Consider the following 19,691-nt stretch of genomic DNA (forward strand, 5'->3'; position numbering starts at 1 on the left):
GTTGATAACTGGCATACGGCTCTGGCCCCCTCTCTGCCTCCGACACAGAGCCCTCATCAGAGCTTTCCCCAGACTCCAGGACTGGCCCATGTTCCTCCCCAACCTCCTCACTGTCTGAATCTGCTGCCAGCTCTACTGGCCGCTGGCGGATCACTGCAGCAACACGGTTGTTAAATGAATCTGGTTTCCCCATTGACTTTGCTTGTCAGGTTGCAAACCGTGGTCACAAAACTCCAGAACATGCAGCTGTCATAAATATATGCCAAGCGGCCAAATTTTGATCACATGACCATGGGGAGGCTGCAACAGTCATAAACATAAAAAATGATCATAAATCACTTTTTTCAAGGCCATTGTAACTTCGGTCATTAAACAAATGGTTGTAAAGTCAAGGACTACCTATATGTGCACACTCTAAACATGATCAGAAGTGTGGGGTATAATTCTTAAACCATCTCTATAAGTGAATAGCAGGCTCTCATAAGATTCATTTTCTTGAAAGAACTACAAAGAGACACTAATAATAGTAGGCTACAGCTCAGCAGTGAGTAGGAAATACCGTGTTTCCCCGAAATTACGACATGTCCTGATAATAAGGCCATACCATATTTTTCAGGTGGGCAAAAATATACACCCTCCCCTGATAATAAGCCCCCTAGACAACCCCCGTTCCAGCCAGGCAGAGCGCCACTCACCAACCTAGCAATATCCCGAAGGCGCCAAGCCACAGGAGGCGGGGGGAGGGGGGCAAAGGCGCTCACGTTGCTTGCTGCCTTCGGGATACTGCAAGGTTGGTGAGTGGTGTTGTGCCCGGCTGGAAAGGGGGGTTTGACTCGGCAGCGGATCTCCGGAGTTTGGAAGCCGGTTATGCTCGAAGCGCCACAGCGCCGGAGTCCTGGCCCTGCAGGGAGAGCTGGCCCAGGGCATGGTGAAGCTGGGAGGCATGTGAGCTGGGGCGGAAAAGGCGCTTGGACAACCTCCCTTTCCAGTCAGGCAGAGCACCATGTGGCTTAGCGCCTTTGGGATATTACTGGGTCGGTGAGTGGTGCTCTGTCCGGCTGGAAAGTGGGGTTGTTGGGCAGCTGCTCATGAGCGTGGTCACCTCATGGCTGCTATGTTGTGCTGCTGCAACAGCACAACACAGCCGTTTGCCCCTGAGGCTGTGCCCGGCTCTTCGGGCGCCCGCTCACAAGAGAGCAGCCACCCGGCAACCCAAACCAATATGCCCCCCCCCTCCGATAATAAGGCCCAAGCAACATTTGGGGGATCAAAAGAAAATAAGACCCTGTCTTATTTTCAGGGAAACATGGTAATATTAGATCAAATCTCAAGTCCAGATGGAGTGTCCAACGTATTACTAAAATGGCAGTTCTATCATTAATTACTTGCCAGACAACAAAAGTAGGCTATGAAGAAAATAAACCCTGAAATTCTCAGGCCCAAATGTTTGCCTGGGCCTGAGAATTTAACAGATTTGTTCAGGTTGCCTGAACTTTCAGATTCAATTGAAAAGCTTCAAAGTACAGACTGAGTATACACATTCAGTTTACATTCTCAGGCTCTCTGGAATGATAAAATGTTCACAAACAAGGGGATAGCGTTTAAAGTTTTTCTTTCATCAAACATATGAAGTTAACTGCTCAAATAGTTTGGCAACAAAGTAAGAGTCTGCTTTCCAATTACTCCTTGTTTCACAACTGTTCTGCAAATATGACTTAAATTACTGTAATTAAAGATAAGCAAGCAACCTTCAATCTATTACAATCTACAGAATGCAACATGCAATTTAAAGCTGATTGAGTTGAAAGCTAAAATACTCACACGAGGGGAATGTCTTCTGTTTCCTCCATATTTCAGTTAAGATGATATGCATAATTTTTTTTACACTGATATATAAGAAATACTGATTCTTCTTGAGTTTGAAAATAAAATATAGTATGACTTTAATACAATCAGTTCAATTCTGGAATGACTACCTATTCCATGGCTAATTAAATTTAGTCAGAGAGGTAAAAAGGATCCTAAGAATATTAACTAAGTATCCAAAGTTAATAAGGGGAAGTGATGAGATCACATTAATTTTATCACTTAATGCAAAATACCTGTACAGGCACAGTACAGGTAGTCCTTAATTTACAACAGTTCATTTAGTGACCATTCAAAGTTACAATGGCACTGAAAAAAGTGACATGACTATTTTTCATATTTATAACTGTTGCAGCATCCCCGTGGTCACAAGGTCAAAATTCAGCTGCTTGGCAATTGACCCATATTTATGACGGTTGCTCCAGGGTCATGTGATCACCTCTTGCGATCTTCTGACAAGCAAAATCAATGGAGACACCAGATTTATTTAACAACTGTGTTACTAACTTAAAACATCTGCAGTAATTAATTTAACAATTGTGGCAAGAAAGGTCATAAAATGGGGCAAAAGTCACTTAACAAATGTCTCACTTAGCAGAAATTTGGGCTCAATTGTGGCCATAAGTCAAGGACTATCTTTGCATTCTGCTGAACAGAAATGAGGCAACAGAACACAACAGCCAAGCAAATATAATTACAGAAACTTAAAATACTTTAGCATATTATATTAGTCAAGATAATAGATTTGTATAAGCTCCAGAAAGTTACTTTACACAGTGAAAGACAATTGATCTGTCTAGTCCAGGATCTTGTTCTACAAAGCTTTCTACCAGCTGGAAATCCTATCAGTTTTGCTATCCAGGATCCTTTAAGGATGATAATTTGCTGTATTCTAGATAATTGTCTTGTGAATTCGTAGCATCAGACTATCCTTAGCTGTAAAGAATTATATCACAACGTATTGTCCAGAGGCCAGGATGAGTTTGGCAAAACCAAAACAAAAAAATATCAATAAATATTGCAAAAATTACTCACACACCCACAGAGTTTTTTTTTAAAAAGGCAGCCAGTAATTAATTTGATATTCTTCATATTATGAAAACTTACAAGACAGTTTTAAAATCTTTCTAAAAAGTGTGATTTTTTTTTTCTTATTAGAGAGTGCACGAACACGTAGAGACACAATTTTAGCAGAAGACTCAGGTAAATATAAGGAAAAAATACAAAAATCTGAGGTTTTTTTAAATTAAAAATAATGCCTGGGCAGAGATAAAATACTCACCAAAGGTTCTAGTTCCTTACGGTCTATGAGGTTGAGCTCTGTGACAAAATAATAAAAGTGCTTGTAACAGGTGTTGACGTGGGCCTCAGCCCCCATGATTATGATGCGGTCAAAGTGATGAATGTAAACATGTACAAACACTCGAAATAGCCTGCACAGGATCTTTTTGCAGATCTGGAGGAAGTTTTTGGGGAATGGTACACCTGTGAATAGAGATGATTGACATTTTGTTAGCTGAAAGTATAACGTTTTTCAGGATGTTTCTACTACATGAAGTTGAGCCTGTATGGATCCAGTTTTTTTCCAAGAATATACACTGGCTCTTCATTGTTTCCACACGAAAGCTGAAAAATATCTACATCGTGATATTTTCAGTGCTAGGGGAATATTGATTTATTCTCACGGGAATCAATTAATTAAGAGCAGAGGTAACACAGTAAGTTAGGCTGCAGTACTGCAGGCTACTTCAGCTGATTGCTAGCTGCAATTCAGCAGTTCAAATCCCACCAGCCTTAAGATTTACTCAGCCTTCCATTCTTCCGAGGTGGGTAAAATGAGGACCTAGATTATTGGGGGCAATATGCTGACTCTATAAACCGCTTTGAGAGGGCTGTAAAAGCACTATGAAGTGGTATATAAATCTAAGTGCTAATGCTATTGTCAATTTCCTCTCTTCTTCCTTCCCTCCCACCCTGTCAGCCTCTGCTTTGTTGCTTGCTTCGGCTACCATTGAAACGGGGAGGGGGGGTGATATGGTATTTGGGAGGGGAAGTTTTCAGTGCAGGAATGAATGAAGAAGGGAGTGTTTTTCTCACCATCTACTGCGCATGTGGCAGATAGTGGATTTGCCGCCAAGGCCAACTGTCCGGCATACCAACCTGATGATGTCTTTTGAAGATGCAACCCACATGACACTGGCGGGGTGTGCGGATTGGACTGTGGGGTGGGGTTACCAGGGGGAAGCAGTTGGGTCACATATTGATATCTATGATTACACGGGCTTTTGCCTCAGATCTTGCTTTGCCTAGCTGCCATCTACTCATAACCAGTAAAAGTACTCTTAATTCCGAAAAATGGAGTTGAGTGGTTTCTTTCTTGGTTACTGATGGAGGCTGCCCTGACACACCCTCTCTCTCATATGGCCACCCATCTCATATAATATTGTATACCTTTTAATGCATAATAATAGTTTTTGCTGGTGGTTGTTGTTTTAAATCAGTCTTCAGAATGGTAGCTTTTCTGTTGGCTTTCTGGATATTGATTATTTCTCTCTGTGATTTTAATGTCATGATAGTAACAACATTTACCACTAACAAACACAACTTTGTTCCTAAAATCTGCAACAATCCAAAAGAGATTACCACAACATCATACTGTAAGCCTAAAACAGAGATTTTGAAAACCACATTTATCTGACAATGTTTATAGACCACCCCAATTTGACTAATTCTGGCTAGTAACATGAGCAAATCAACATTTCTATAATTAAATTTATCATCATATTTTCCATCATATTGCTTGGTAAACACTGCAGATGAGATGTCCCTTACTTCCTTTTTCAGCAAATATTTTATTTTATTTGTATTTTTTTATCCTGCCGTTTTATTAGTTATACAAATAACTCAAGGTGGTGAACATATTCAACACACGCTCTTCCTATTTTACCCAACACAACAACCCTGTGAGGTGGGTTGAGCTGAAAGAGAATGACTGGCCCAAAGTCATCCAGCTGGCTTTCATGGCTAAGGTGGGACTTGAACTCATTGTTTCAGGCTTTCTAGCCTAATCATTAAACTGGATCTCATATGCTGCAGCACTGGATAGAAGTGGTTCAGAACTGCCAAAACTGATTAACTGAGGTAAAATGAGTAAGTGCTTTCTTTCTGCTACCTAAATCACATTGCTTCTGCAGTGCTAATCTCTTCACTTTCCCTGTGTACAGAAACGTCTATATGGAGATAGGAGGAAATTACATGGCCCTTGATTTTTATCTTCTGGACAGAGAGTCTTCCAGCAGCTGGCCCACCATAGAGAGCACTCCTAGAGAGGCCGATGGTGGAAGACTTGGCAGCCGAGTTTTGGAGTTTGGAAGTTATGCTTGGAGCGTGGCGGCGGTGCCCTGGGAGAGCTGCGCAAGGGCTTGGTGAAGCTGGGGGCGGAACAGGCGCTCACGCAACCCCCCTCTTCAGCCAGGCAGTGCTCCATGCACTGACCTAGGGGGTATCCCAAATGTGCCAAGCCACGGGAGCTGGGGGGCAGGCAGAGCGCTACGTGGCTTGGCGCCTTAGTGATACCCCCTAGGTCAGTGAATGATGCTCTGCCCGGCTGGAGAGGGGATTTGCTGGGGTGGCTGCTCGTGAGTGTGGTCATCTCATGGCTGCTTCGCCCCTGAGGCTGTGACCAGCTCTTTGGGAGCCCACTTGCAAGGGAATAGCTGCCCGGCAACTCCCCCTCCGGCCAGGCAAAATGCCACTCCCCAACCTAGCAGTATCCCGAAGGCAGCAAGCAACATGAGCACCTTTCCCCCCCTCCCGGCTTTCACAGCTTGGCGGCTTTGGGATACCGCTATGTCAGTGAGCGGTGCTCTGCCTGGCTAGAGGGGGGTTGTCCAGGGGTTTATTTTCGGGGGTGGGCTTATATTTTTGCCCACACGAAAAATGTGGCAAGGCGTTAGTTTCGGGACAGGTCGTATTTTCGGGGAAACACGGTATGAGTTAGTTGCCAAGCATCTGAATTTTGATCACGTGACTGAGGGGATGTTGCAAAGGTTGTAAGTGTGGAAAAGGGTCATAAGTCACATTTTTCAGTATCGTTGTAACTTTGAACCATCACTAAATAAACTGTTATAAGTTGAGCACTACCTGTATATAAATCCTCATTGAATAACGCTTTTCTATATTAGATTTTTGAAAGATATGAAAGAAATATCTTAAAATGAAATTAATGGTCCCTAAGCAGAGTCTTAGGCAGAGAGTGTTCTTGCTCATCTTTCTATTGTTACAACTTCTCATGATTGTGATATAAGAGGCAGAAGGCAATTACAGTGTTTCCCCGATAATAGACCTGTTTGATTTTTCAGGATGCTCATAATATAAGCCATCATAAATATGAGTCAGTTGCCAAGCATCTGAATTTTGATCAAGTGTCCAAGGGGATGCTGCAATGGTCGTAGGTGTGAAAAAGGGTCATAAGTCACATTTTTCAGTGTTATTGTAACTTTAAACAGTCACTAAATGAACTATTGTAAGTTGAGGATTACCTGTATATTCAGACGGGGGGAGCTGTGGTCTGACTTATATTCATGTTTAGGGGTCTTAGTATATGCCAGTGACGGCGAACCTTTTTTGGCTCGCATGCCACAGGGGGTAGCGCAGGAGGGTCGTGTGTGGGTGTGCCACACCCATAATGCAACGCGCAACCCCCCCAGTGCGCATGTGTGCACAACGCGCGACACCCCCCATTTTTAGATGCTTTTTTCGCCCTCCCCAGGCTCCAGAGGCTTTATAGGAGCCTGGGGAGGGCAAAAAGAGTCTCCCCCACCCCCCGGAGGCCCTCCAGAGGCTTCAGGGACCGTCCGGGGGTTTCCCTGAAGCCTTTGGAACGCTTAAAACGACCCTCCGAGCAAACCGGAAGTGACTTCGGAGGGTTGTTTTAAGCGCTCCGAAGGCGTCAGGGAAGCCTCCGGACGGTCCCTGAAGCCTTCAGAATGCTTAAAACAACCCTCCGAGCAAACCGGAAGTCACGGGCCTCCGGGGGGGGGGAAGGCTCTTTTCGCCCTCCCCAGGCTCCTATAAAGCCTCTGGAGCCTGGGGAGGGCAAAAAATGGCTTTTAAAAAGGTGAACTCAGCTGGCCAGCGGGCGCATGCGTGCTGGCCACCTGACAGGGCAGCGTCTCGCGTGCCCTGACAAATGGCTCCGCGTGCCACCTGTGGCACGCGTGCCATAGGTTCACTTCACTGCTATATGCATTAATAGCTCTGGGGATCCCCCTCCCATCTGGCACAGAGAACCAACCTCAGGGTTGTCGATCACAATGCTGACATTTGACTTTTTATATCAGCATGTGGGCATGAGGAAATAATACTTGCTCCCTATGTTGAGTGAAGGAAATTGATAGGGGGGACAGGAAGATGGTTACATAACTAGGCATAGGAAGAGGTCAATTAAGTTGTTAGAAGGAGAGAAGCAATCTAGTTAGTGAGTGGAAAGGCTAAAAGGGGCCAGCAACAAGCTCATTATCGGTACTTTGCAGCATGGGTCAAAGAGTCAGCATGTGAGTTCCTTGGGGAAAATAGGAAAGCGGCAAGAAGAGGTTAGGTTGACCATGCAAGAGTTCATGTGCAGAATTGTGTATTGGAGTTGTAATCAATACATTTAGAAAGCAATCTTTAAACACCACACCTCTCCCACTGTGTGAATGCGTGTCCAATTTCTATCCAATTCAAAGAAGAGAGTCCAGAAATGACTATTAACGGAGCAAAAAAATCTGCGTCTTGACTGGCAAAGACTGAGCTGAAACTGGATAAAGTTCCCGCTAAGAAGGCATTGCCAAAAAGATGACAGGCTCAGTCTCCAGACAGAAGAGCAAAGCAACACCCATTCCTGGATCCTCTTCCCTTCCCCCTATGGAGAACCTTCCATTCCCCACTATCCTGTCAGAGCTGAAAAAGCTTCTTGGATGAGAAGCGAAACGTCTTCAAAGAAAAAACAAGAAAGACCAGTCGCCTCCTGGTCTTTCTTGGTTTGGGTTAACGGGGTTTGATTTTGAGGGTAGGGCTTATATTATGAGCATCCTGAAAAAATCAAGCTAGGGGTTATTTTCAGGGAAACACTGTAATTGCCTTTTGCCTCTTATATCACAATGATGAGAAGTTGTAACAATAGAAAGATGAGCAAGAACGTGAGACAATGGACTCTGCTCAGGGACCATTGATTTCACTTTAAGATATTTCTTTCATATCTTTCAAAAATCAGCAATATAGAAAAGGGTTATCCAATGAGAATTTATATACAGCTGGTGCTCAACTTACAACAGTCCATTTAGCAACTGTTCAAAGTTACGATGATACTGAAAAATGTGACTTATGACCATTTTCCTCACTTACAACCATTGTAGTATCCCCTCAGTCACGTGATCAGAATTCAGACGCTTCGCAACTGACTCATATTTATGATGGTTGAAGTGTCCAAGAGTCATGTGATCATCTTTTGCAACCTTCTGACAAGCAGCAGTCAATGGGAAAACTGGATTCACTTTAACAACCATGTTACTAATTTAAAAATGCAATGATTCACTTAACAACTGTGGCAAGAAAAATCATAAAATGGGGCAAACACACTTAACAAATGTTTCACTTGGCAACATAAATGTTGATGGGTGTGGCTTGATGGGTCTGGCAGGGGAAGGATACCGTAAAATCTCCATTCCCTCCCAATCAGCTGGGACTTGGGAGGCAGAGAATAGATGGGGGCGGGGCCAGTCAGAGGTGGTATTTATCAGTTCTCCGAACTACTCAAAATTTCCGCTATCGGTTCTCCAGAACTGGTCAGAACCTGCTGAATACCACCTCTGCTCTGTCTACATTTGGAATAAAATTACCTTTTTAAAGTATTTCATGTTACGGCCCTTCTTTTTCTGTATAAAAATCCACGCTGGTCCCCAGCCTACACACATGCCTTACATTCTGCTTTCCCAATGTTTTACAAGGGGGAAATGATATTTAAATTGATTTGATTTATAAAGACAGAAACACCTAACATATTGTAAAAGAAGAAATAATTTTACAGGCAGGCACTGGAGAGTAGGCGATTAAAGCATTAAATCAGCTCACAAAGCAGTAATTATTAAAGAAGAAATAAAAGGGGGATTTTTTTGGGGGGAAAACTGTGCTAGTAGCTACTTGCTTAAATAGAGCAAAGGAATGTATTACTGGATGAATGGTTTGGCTCTGGTTCAAGCAGTGTTACCGATTCATCCCCTGAATAAAGGGGTATAATAGAACAAACTCTGTAAACTGGAGTTGACAGTCTGAGGCTCTAGGTTGGGATCTTTTAAATTGCCATTTATATTTACAAGTAGCTCACCATTGCATTTACAAGCAGTCCATCTGTGCATTTCAGAGTGTTACAACTCTAGCTTTGCAAAAATAATGGGGGGGCCTGGAAGGATCCTGAAGGTCATCTTCATCTGAAGAACATAATAATCCCAATAAAACATTTGTATGACTAAGGCAGCTTGTTCCATAAACAGCTTTCTGTTGTGCGGGACTGGGCTGTAATTCCCGCTATTCTACTCATTACTGCAGCTTCTGGAAATCATGGGCACAAATGACTTCTTTCCATGAAGGAAGATTGAACTAAGCTGTATGACCACTTAATTTCAGTTATCATATGCAGTGCTGAACAATCCAGAAAGTAAGCAGAAAGCAAGTTGAAGTCTTTCACAAGGGTCTAAAGTTTGAGAGATGATATACACTATGGAAGCGGAATTAATCATTTCCATCAAGGAAATACTGAGGTACCTCAGGATCCGTGTAAAAGCATCTATCGTGGGAAGCACTTCACACACCCTGATAGGCTTGTTTGCAGGGCATATTGTGAGACATGGTTGTAATATAGCAGAGATTTACAACTGCAGTTGACTTGGATCTCATCAAGTTTTGAGTTATATATTGAAGGCTGCTGGAATTTTTAAGGCTTATGGCACATTTTAAAGAGAAAAATCTGTGCCTTAAGGATTTGCAAGGCTTTAGTCATCCATTTGGCTTCTTAAAACCTCTAAGCACTATAAATCTACCAATCGGCCAAAATGATTGGCTCTTAGGGAGGTTCACAAAAAAGTCTGATGCGTTGCATTTTTCATTCAGTGATTTTCAAATTGGGCTCTGTGGAACTCCAATAGATAATCTTGTCACACAGCCTTCCCAAATTTGTCCAGTAGAGAACACTAACTATGGTACCTGTAATTCACCAGTGGACCCTGAATTTTAGGAATGTTTATTTAGTGGTCCACAATTGGAAAAGCTTGAGAAAACACACCGCAAGAAGCAATCAGGTTGGGGAAAACTGTTTTATACATTAGTTTTACACCCAGAGACATAAATCTCTGTGCTTAGCGCGCCATTCAATAATCAACACAGGAGATAACATTTCTCCTTTTTTTATCTTCAAAACCAAGTCAAAGGAGAAAAGTAGAGAAGAAAAAGGAAAACAGACTCCCCTGATGAGAGATTATATAACATTGCAGAATTAGTTTAGAAACAAATTTAAGCTTACATTGCAATGTTGAATGTGCTTGAAGAAAACCCAAACACAATTGGTGACTTTCAAGAATGGCAGCTAACACATTCTCTTCCCTTCTTCATAAGCCACAGTTTGAAAAGAACTCCTTATAGCTGCCCCTTGGGAACTTTCTGCCCCGAAAAACAGCAAGCTTCCAAACCAGATGTTTCGATTTATCTCAGCATGTTAATAAAGGAAGTATCTGTCCTGAATGCCAAAACAAACAACTCCAGTGATGCAGGACTCAGTTTCTCCTAAAATAACGCAACAGCTACAAATGGTTAGGTAAAGTGGACTACCTATTAATTATCTGCAACTTTCCAGATGTTGAAACATCTGCAATGGTTCAATTGGGGGGGGGGAAGGAAAACAGGCTGCTGTTGTAATATAATCTGTGTTCACACACCAATCTGCTTTATATGAACATTATTGTGACTAGCAGAATCCTGCCTCCTCAATACTGTTCAAATTAATCTAGCTACTAGACCAGTGATGGCAAACGTTTTTTGGCTGCCGTGCCAAAAGCAGGGGGAGCAGAGGGGGTTCGTGTGCCAGCATGCCACACTCATAATGCTATGCAAGTGCACCCGAGCACGCACACATGTGCGATCAGCGACCCCCCTTGCTTTTGCCGCAGTTTTTTCGCCTTCCCCAGGCTCCAGAGGTTTTCTAGTAGCCTGGGGAGGGCGAAAACAGTCTCCCCCCCCCAAGAGGCCCCAGGAGCTTCCCTGAAGCCTCCGGAGGGCAAAAAACGGACCTACAGGGAATCGGGAAGTTCAGGAATGATGACTTCCAGTTTGTCTGTAGGGCCTATTTTCGACCTCCGGAGCCTTCATGAGGCTTCTCTGAAGGCTCCAGAGGACAAAAAATAGCCCTACAGACAAACCGGAAGTCACCATTCCCGAATTTCCGTGTTCCCTGTAGGTGATTTTCGACCTCCAGAGCCTTCAGGCGGCTTCCCTAAAGGCTCTGGAGGGCAAAAAACAGACCTACGAGCAAACTGGAAGTGACTTCCGGGTTCCCCATAGGGCCAATTATCGGCCTCCGAAGCCTTCAGGAGGCTTCCCTGAAGGCTCTGGAGAGCAAAGAGAGGCACTACATCTGTAGGGCCAATTTTCGACCTCTGGAGCCTTCAGGAGGCTTCCCTGAAGTCTCAGGGGGGGGGGCGAAAAACGATCCTACGAACAAACCGGAAGTCTGTTCCTGAACTTTTGGTTTGCCCATAGGGCCGTTTTTTTTGGTGCTTTGGAGGCTTCAGAGAAGCCTCCGGACGGCGAAAAACGGCCTCAAAAGACGGCCAAAGTCAGCTGGCCAGTGCGTGCATGTGCACTGGCCAGCTGACAGAGCAACGCCTTGCGTGCCCTGACAAATGGCTCCGTGTGCCACCTGTGGCAGGCGTGCCATAGGTTCGCCATCATGATACTAGACCATGTTTGCTTCATAATGCATATAGCAATAGTACTTAGACTTATATACTGTTTTACAGCCCTCTCTAAGCATTTTATAGTGTTAGCATCTTATCCCAACAATTTGGGTCCTCATTTTACCCACCTCGGAAGGATAGAAGGCTGAGTCAACCTTGAGCCTGGTGAGATTTGAACTGCCAAATTGCAGGCAACCGGCAGTCAGCAGAAGTAGCCTGCAGTACTGCACTCTAAAGGAAAAGGGTTCCCCTATCCAATCGTGTCTGACTCTAGGGGGCAGTGCTGATGTCTGTTTCTTAGCTGCTGAAGCCAGATTATCCAAAGACATTTTTGTGGCCAGCACAATTATATGCAGAGGTGCACAGAATGCGATATACTCAAATAGAATTGTGGACTAACATCTCTGGAAGATAGCAAGTTGAAAAAGGCTATTTTACCAAATTTCAGAATATCTGAAGGGAACTATATTCAGATTTCCTTTACCATTATCTAAGCAGAAAGAAATGCTATATAAAATATAACAAAATGAATGTTTTATTTCATAATCATAGGAACATATTAAGGTTGTACAGACATTGCTGCCAAAAACATATTTGTTAAGTTGCATTCAGGGAACAATAGATTGTTAGACTCAGAAACTGTTCTGAGAGCCAGTTTAATCTAGTAGATAAAGTATCAGGCTAGAAACCAAGAGACTGTGAGTTCTAGTCCCATTTTAGGCATGAAAACCACCTGGGTGACTTTGGGTCAGTCACTGTCTCTCGGCCCAATTCATCAGACAGGGTTGCTATTATGGATAAAATATCTTGAGAACCAAACATCTTGCTCTTGTGAGTACTTTTAATGTTTTCTATAGTTTTTAATGTTTCCTACTATTTTTATTTATTTTTTATTTAAAAAAATAATCATTGTAGATGTTCTGGATTGAAAGCTGCTCTGAGTAATCTATTGAGACGGGTAGCTAAGGAAATCGAAAAAATAAACTAAAATAAAATAGGGGGAAGAAGGAGCATGAAGTATGTTTATCACCTTGAATTACTTATAAAATAACAAAAGATACAAATAATTAAATACATTTTCAGAAAGGAAAAAGTGAATATTCCAGGCCTTTGTTGGACACTGATATAAAAAGCTAATAACATAATCTGAATCACACCATCTGAATGAAAGAATTTGTATTATAAAAACCAAAGAAAGATCATTCCAGCAATGAGCTGGAAGTAATTTCCTCTAATTTTTTTGGTGATCTTACTAACCAATAGTTGTTAAAGATCTTTTCAAAGAATATGAAACAGGACAATATCACTATGAGCTGGTGAAGATAAAGAAGATGGCGGCCTTTTAACAATTGATGCTATTTAATTGACGCACTTCCTTGGTTCTTTATATAAAAAAATACCTCTGGAAGGTGAAACTGAGAACTTTCTCTGTTTTTGTTTATTTTATGAATATCAATAATTAGTAATACAATAAAAATATTCAGTTTTTTAACGGTACACCTTGAAGTCTATTAATGTTTTATTATCAAAATGTAAAAGTTAAACTTAAAAATGTACAACAAATTACATTTTTAGTCATTAAACATTAGCTCAGAAAGATGTGCTCTAAACCTCGAAGATAATGAATTCCAGAGATATCAAGTTCAATCCTGAGGTGTCAGAGAACATATTGGGTTATAAGTAAACGTCTCATTGATCCTAGAGTGTATGGGATAGATATTACTAATAAAGAAGATATCTTGGACCACACACTTATAAAGTATTAAAGATAAGCACATATTTTATATTGTCAAAAATGCATTGGCAACCACTATAGTGACTTCAGTTCAGTTCAACGCCCTATGTGTCTTTCAAGAGATTGGTCTGGCTATTCTGATTCTGTAATTGATGTTTCTGGACCAAAAGGATTTGTTGACTACATAATCAAACTTAAAGGTTATTAACTTATGTATTGTGTCTTAAGAAAGGAAGTAACTGGTCTTATTGGTTAATATTGATAAAAGGGATATTTAGCCATTATCTTACCTAGGAAAGCAGAGAAAAATACAGATATAAGAAGCATTGCTCAAATAATAAATGTTTGTTCTATAATCCATTCAGAGAAGCTAATCAATTTTCTCTCTGTAATTGTGCCTCCTCCCATATAATGAACAACTCCCATCTTTTGCTTCCATTTATTATTCTCATCTAGCCCTTCAATTACATATTAGAGGAGGCATATTATTAGCTGCAGATGTAGATCTCTTAGAAGATTCATGCAGATACTGAAAACTTCCTCTGAAATGTATTTAGGTAACAAGAACAGAAGCATTGCAAAGCAATGTCCTCTCTTCCCAAAGTTCCCAAACAATGTAGAAGAACACCATGTTTGATACCATAGTACAGTGATGGCGAACCTTTTTTGGCTCACGTGCCACAAGTGGGGGGATCGCAGGGGGGTCGAGTGCGGGCATGCCGCGCCCATAATGCAATGCGCGACCCCCCCAGTGCGCATGTGCACACAACGCGTGACCCCCCCACATTTTTACATGTTTTTTTGCCCTCCCCAGGCTCCAGGGGCTTTATAGGAGCCTGGGAAGGGTGAAAAGAGCCTCCCCCGACCCCCCGGAGGCCCTCCGGAGGCTTCAGGGACTATCTGGAGGCTTCCTTGAAGCCTTCGGAGCGCTTAAAACCACCCTCCGAGCAAACCGGAAGTGACTTCCGGGTTGCTCGGAGGGTCGTTTTAAGCGCTCCGAAGGCATCAGGGAAGCCTCGGACGGTCCCTGAAGCCTTCGGAACACTTAAAACCACCCTCCGAGCAAACCGGAAGTGACTCCTGGGTTGCTCGGAGGGTCGTTTTAAGCGTTCCGAAGGCTTCAGGGACGGTCCCTGAAGCCTGCGGGGGGGGGGGCTCTTTTCGCCTTCCCCAGGCTCCTATAAAGCCTCTGGAGCCTGGGGAAGGCGAAAAATAGCTTTTAAAAAGGTGAACTCAGCTGGCCAGCGGGCGCATGCGTGCTGGCCAGCTGACAGGGCAGCGCCTCGCGTGCCCTGACAAATGGCTCCACGTGCCACTTGTGGCACGCGTGCCATAGGTTCGCCATCACGGCCATAGTATCTATCATTCACCACCGAACAGTCAGTAGGACCCAACATAATCCAGATAATTCTGAAAGATCATCCATCAGAATTACCAGGGTAATCTCAGTATATCATTTTCTCTAAGGTCAACTGGAAGTCAATATATTTCCTTCTTTTCTTCAAGCTGCTTACTTGAAACCAAGTAGCCACCACTCTCTTGATATCTTATCTAAACATGGGAGGTTAAAGATCTGTCTATAATTGCCCATTTCCAAAAGATCAAATGCTGAGAAAAACGTGTCAATCAAAAATGATCTAACCTTCCTAAAAATGCTGCTTAACTGTAGTTACAACACTTCCTCTATTACCAATTAACCTCTGAAAAATGCTCCTGGGACTATTATACCTTCACAAAATGCAAGCTTCGTGTCCCTGATATGCATGAATAGCTGTAGTTTCCCTCACAGGAACCCATAATTTCACTTTTGCCTATTACATTATGTGATGTAGTTACCTTGCCCATTATATAACTTGATCCTACCATTTTAGGTTTTAATAATCACATCACCTTAAAATGCTAAGCCCTGACAACATGAGAAATCAAGGGTATTAAGGTGGTATAAATGAAAGCTTACTTCTGAAGGGATACTATGGTCTTCTAATTTCCTAGCAAAGAACGTTGCACATTTTTCTTAAAAATGCCTTATTTGTTGTGCGCTTTCATTACCTGTTAACTAAAACATGTAATTGCCTTTTGTGGGCAAATGTTATACAGTCAGTTGTAATACATACCACTGTTGCAAAGGACAGAATAGGAAACAACATTAGAACACAACTTTGAAGCAAGGCAGCAAAATCTTTCATTAAACTTATATATGTTTATTGCTTTAAATCAGTTTTTCAGGGGGCATTTTGGTTATGGCCTATATTAAGCCAGTTGCATGTCAGGTTTTGACACCTGGAATGGAGTTACAGCACTACAGGGCAAGTGGCTTGTTTAATTTTTTGGCAGTTGTGTTGTTAAAAGAAGGCAGAATAGAATAAGTCATATCTAGAAGGCTACATGTAATAAAGCAAACTAATAAGCAGGCAATCATGAACAAAACCTCTCAAATTTTACATAAAGAAATCAGACGCCCAGCATAGCCGAAAAAATGCATGACTGTGCAATGCCTTTTTAGATTTAAAAAAAAGGTACTTCAGAGTACCTGGGAACAAGTAACAAGTTGCCACTCTGAACCATCTTTTTGGAATTTAATCTGAAGCATTGCACAGACTGATTTAGTATATATTTATAAACTATTAGCCAAAACAAGCGGCTCATTCTGTTAGCAGGCATTCCAGAGAGAATATGTTCCTCAGTGGCTTACTTAAGGATCTCCTTAAGTGAGATTTGTGCGGCCTAGCGAATCAGATTTCAAAACTGACAGGCAAAATACACTTACGGTACTTGTAAGATGCTGATCCCTTGGATTTTACATCTGTAAGCAAATGTTCCATAAGGTAGTATTCAAAATCATCTACACATAGCTAAATATAACATTTTGCAGGCACTTGGAATAATGCAGTATGTCCAAATTTTTGTTCAATTATTCTCCCACAATACCAGTGTATTACAATAACACAATTACCTGTGGAGGCATAATGGGTTCTCAGTACATGATACATTCTCCATGAACAATATAGACTGTTGTTGCAAATAATTTTGTAACCAGTTGCTTTGTTTAACACAAAAGGTACAACATTCTTGTATAGCACAGCTTGCCAAGAAATGTCAGATCAAACAAACATGAATGGGTACTCTTATAAAGTTTCCATTGTTCAATTACTATAAAATAGGTTTAGTATTACATTCCTAATGTGCACATTCCATCTTTGTACCCAACCACTCACTGAGATGTAAAACAGTTCTGCTCACATTTATTTTTCATCTAGTTACAGATATTCATAGATGCTAGGACAATACTAAAAGCCATAGTAATATTGATCAGACTGGGCAGATGAAAATGAAGAGTTTGGAATGAATTCTGGGTGGATATTGGAATTCAGAATTGTCCCTCTCCACACTACAGGTGTGTGTGTGTACGTACGTATGTACATATGTACACAGAGTGTACCAAAAGTCAAGTCCCACATACAATTTAAATTACGGTACATTAAATGTTCAGATTGGTTGCCATTTTCTTCCAAACACTTCCTTACTTATTTGATGATAATCTTTGAACATTCCTAAGGGCAATAAGGTTTTTTCTGCAGTAAATAAATGAATAAATATATAAGATATTGTGGTTGGTACACCCTGAATATATAATTTACATGTTTCTGAATAGTTTCAGAATCGTAATAGCTTATGCTGACATAGAAAACAAGAATATGCTCACAGTAAGAAATGAAAATTAACCCATCTTCCCATATAATATATAATTATATATAATAATATATAAGAACAATGCACAGATTATAAACAAAGTTCAAAAATAATAATTAAAATCTATAATTTGCCCTTTTTAAATAATCTGGCAGGTGTTTCCATGGATTTTCTTCCATTCATTTGATTATCCAATAATTTCTTAGGAAAACTAAACTTTACAGACAAAGAGTATTTTCAAGAATCATCATTCACTTTGAAAACACTGCCAAAGAGCACACAATATTAAAAGCTCTAGCATATCCAGTGGTGGGATCCTCCCGGTTTAACAACTGGTTTGGTGATCACACGATTTGTGCATGAGCAGTTTGAAGAAATCTTCACTTAATCCTTAACCCAGGGGTGTCAACCTCATGGCCCATGGGCCGAATGCGTTACATGCTGCCCCTGCATTGTTTAGGGAAGGGGGGGAAAGTCCCTATACGACACGTGTCGCCACCATGACGATGCAAGTTTGATACCCCTGCTTCTCATAGCTTCTTATGCCAGTATTCTGAATTCTTTTTCCTAAGCACAATTAAATATTGCTCTCTTCACACATCCTGCTCAACTGTTGCTCATTTTAAGAATGGTTTGTTTAACAAGGCTTGATTTACACATTATGCAACAACAAAAATAAGCAAACCACACTGTAAATAACTGTGAAAGCGAACTCCTTAGCATCAATGTTAACTATCACTTTAGTGATTCACAACCAGTTTCTACCTCAACCCAGGATCAAAGGTTTACGCACACAAATAGATTTTGAAGGTTAAAAAGTTTTTTTGTGGGGGGAAAACATTTATTCTTCCATTGCCATATTATTGATCTGGATACTCTCTTACTGCAGCTGGTCTTTATAAACAGAGATGTAATTTACAGGAAAACAAAACCAAAACTGTGCTTTTCTAGTGCACAGATGAAACTGGTAAATATGTAACATTGAGAATTTTGCAGTTAGCATTTTTTATGTCCTACAAAAGAATAACACACGGTAATTTCTTTTCAAGCAGCAGATTTGGCACACATGACTAACAGATATGTATCAGCAAGCAAGTCTGTAAACATTCTTTGTGGGTTTCTAACTTTTATGGTTAATGCTGGCCCATATGCATTAGGTTCATTTGCAACAGACTGGCTAAGCTGCATGTTATGCAAACCACTTGCAAATTATGCATATCAAACACAGCCTTTGGCTTGCCAACATCAAACCAACATTAGAAGCACACCTATTTATTTATCTTGCTTGCTTGCTCAAGATGGCAAACATGGAAGTATCTTCTTCTGCTGGTTTAGTTTTTAATTGTTGCATGAGCAAATTACGGTAGTTAGCTCCGAACAAATGCAAAGCTTCTCCTGTCCAGCCATGCAATTCTGTGTCATTAAACAACAATGCAACCTTTTAGATGTGAGACATCCCTGGAGGAAGCCTGTTGACTGAAGCATGGTATACTTCATAGTTGAGACAGCAAGTGACACTTATCATAATGAAAGGTTCTCACACTCAGAGGCACTCAGCAACAAGGTACAGGATTTTTGCATCCAGTTCATCCTTTTCTTACTGCGGAATATTAGCATATCAAAGTCTAGAGTGCATATACTTAGGGTGGATCTCAAACTCCACACTAGACCCAGGATAATTAGAGGTGGAGAAAAGGACAAAAATAGTTCCAACAATTCTTTACATGTGGAGGATTGGTGCCACAACTGTATGGCCACAATCCTGTTCCACCCTGGACTTCTTTTGCCGTTGTTTTGCCAAAATGATCTGATAATTTTGGCAGGCCATCACTAAAAACCTAGATTTTTCTGTCCAGTTTGGCACTAGGCAGAAAAGCAGTGATGATCTGCCCTACAGCTGTTCAACACAAAGACATATCCAACATGTTTGAAATGCAAGTAGAGACCAGTCTTTTATACTAAAAATGATATTCATAAGAAAAGGAAATGGTAACACATCCAATTCCTCTCCCTGCAGCATAATAAATTGTCAGTCAAGCAGCTCACCCTCACTCACATCACAGAAAGTCACACAATCTAATAAAATGCTTGCAGAGAAAAGAATGCCAACTACTTCAGAAAATGAGCGTATGAGAAGTTCTTGCCAATTGAGTGGATTATATCCCCTTGCTATAAATTTCCCCTCTATTATTCTAGATAATTAAAATGAATTGTATCTCAGTTTCTTGGCAGATCAATTTACACAATATTTGCAATGACTGTCTCTTGCTGGCTAAAGCACTAGAAGGCAGCAGAATACTATCTTTTATGGAGTAGCTGGGCAAAATATTGCCTGTTTTCTCTAATATATTCAATAACTGCAAATGTTTGTTTTTAAATGGAAGTCAAGCATGAAAGCTCTATAAAAACACTAA

At 41.3% G+C, this 19,691-nt stretch overlaps 1 protein-coding gene across 3 annotated transcripts in view; it reads right to left on the reverse strand.

Moving 5' to 3' along the window:
• MOB3B (MOB kinase activator 3B) overlaps positions 1 to 19,691 on the reverse strand; it is a 101,771-nt gene that overhangs the window by 12,176 nt on the left and 69,904 nt on the right. For all 3 annotated transcript variants that reach the window (XM_081941619.1, XM_081941617.1, XM_081941618.1), the window contains exon 3: positions 3,149 to 3,351. In XM_081941619.1, coding sequence (XP_081797745.1) covers positions 3,149 to 3,351 — 203 coding nt within the window. The remainder of the gene's footprint in view (positions 1 to 3,148; positions 3,352 to 19,691) is intronic.

Source organism: Natrix helvetica (genome assembly GCF_964273705.1).
Source record: "Natrix helvetica genome assembly, chromosome: 2".
NCBI classification, from domain to species: domain Eukaryota; kingdom Metazoa; phylum Chordata; class Lepidosauria; order Squamata; family Natricidae; genus Natrix; species Natrix helvetica.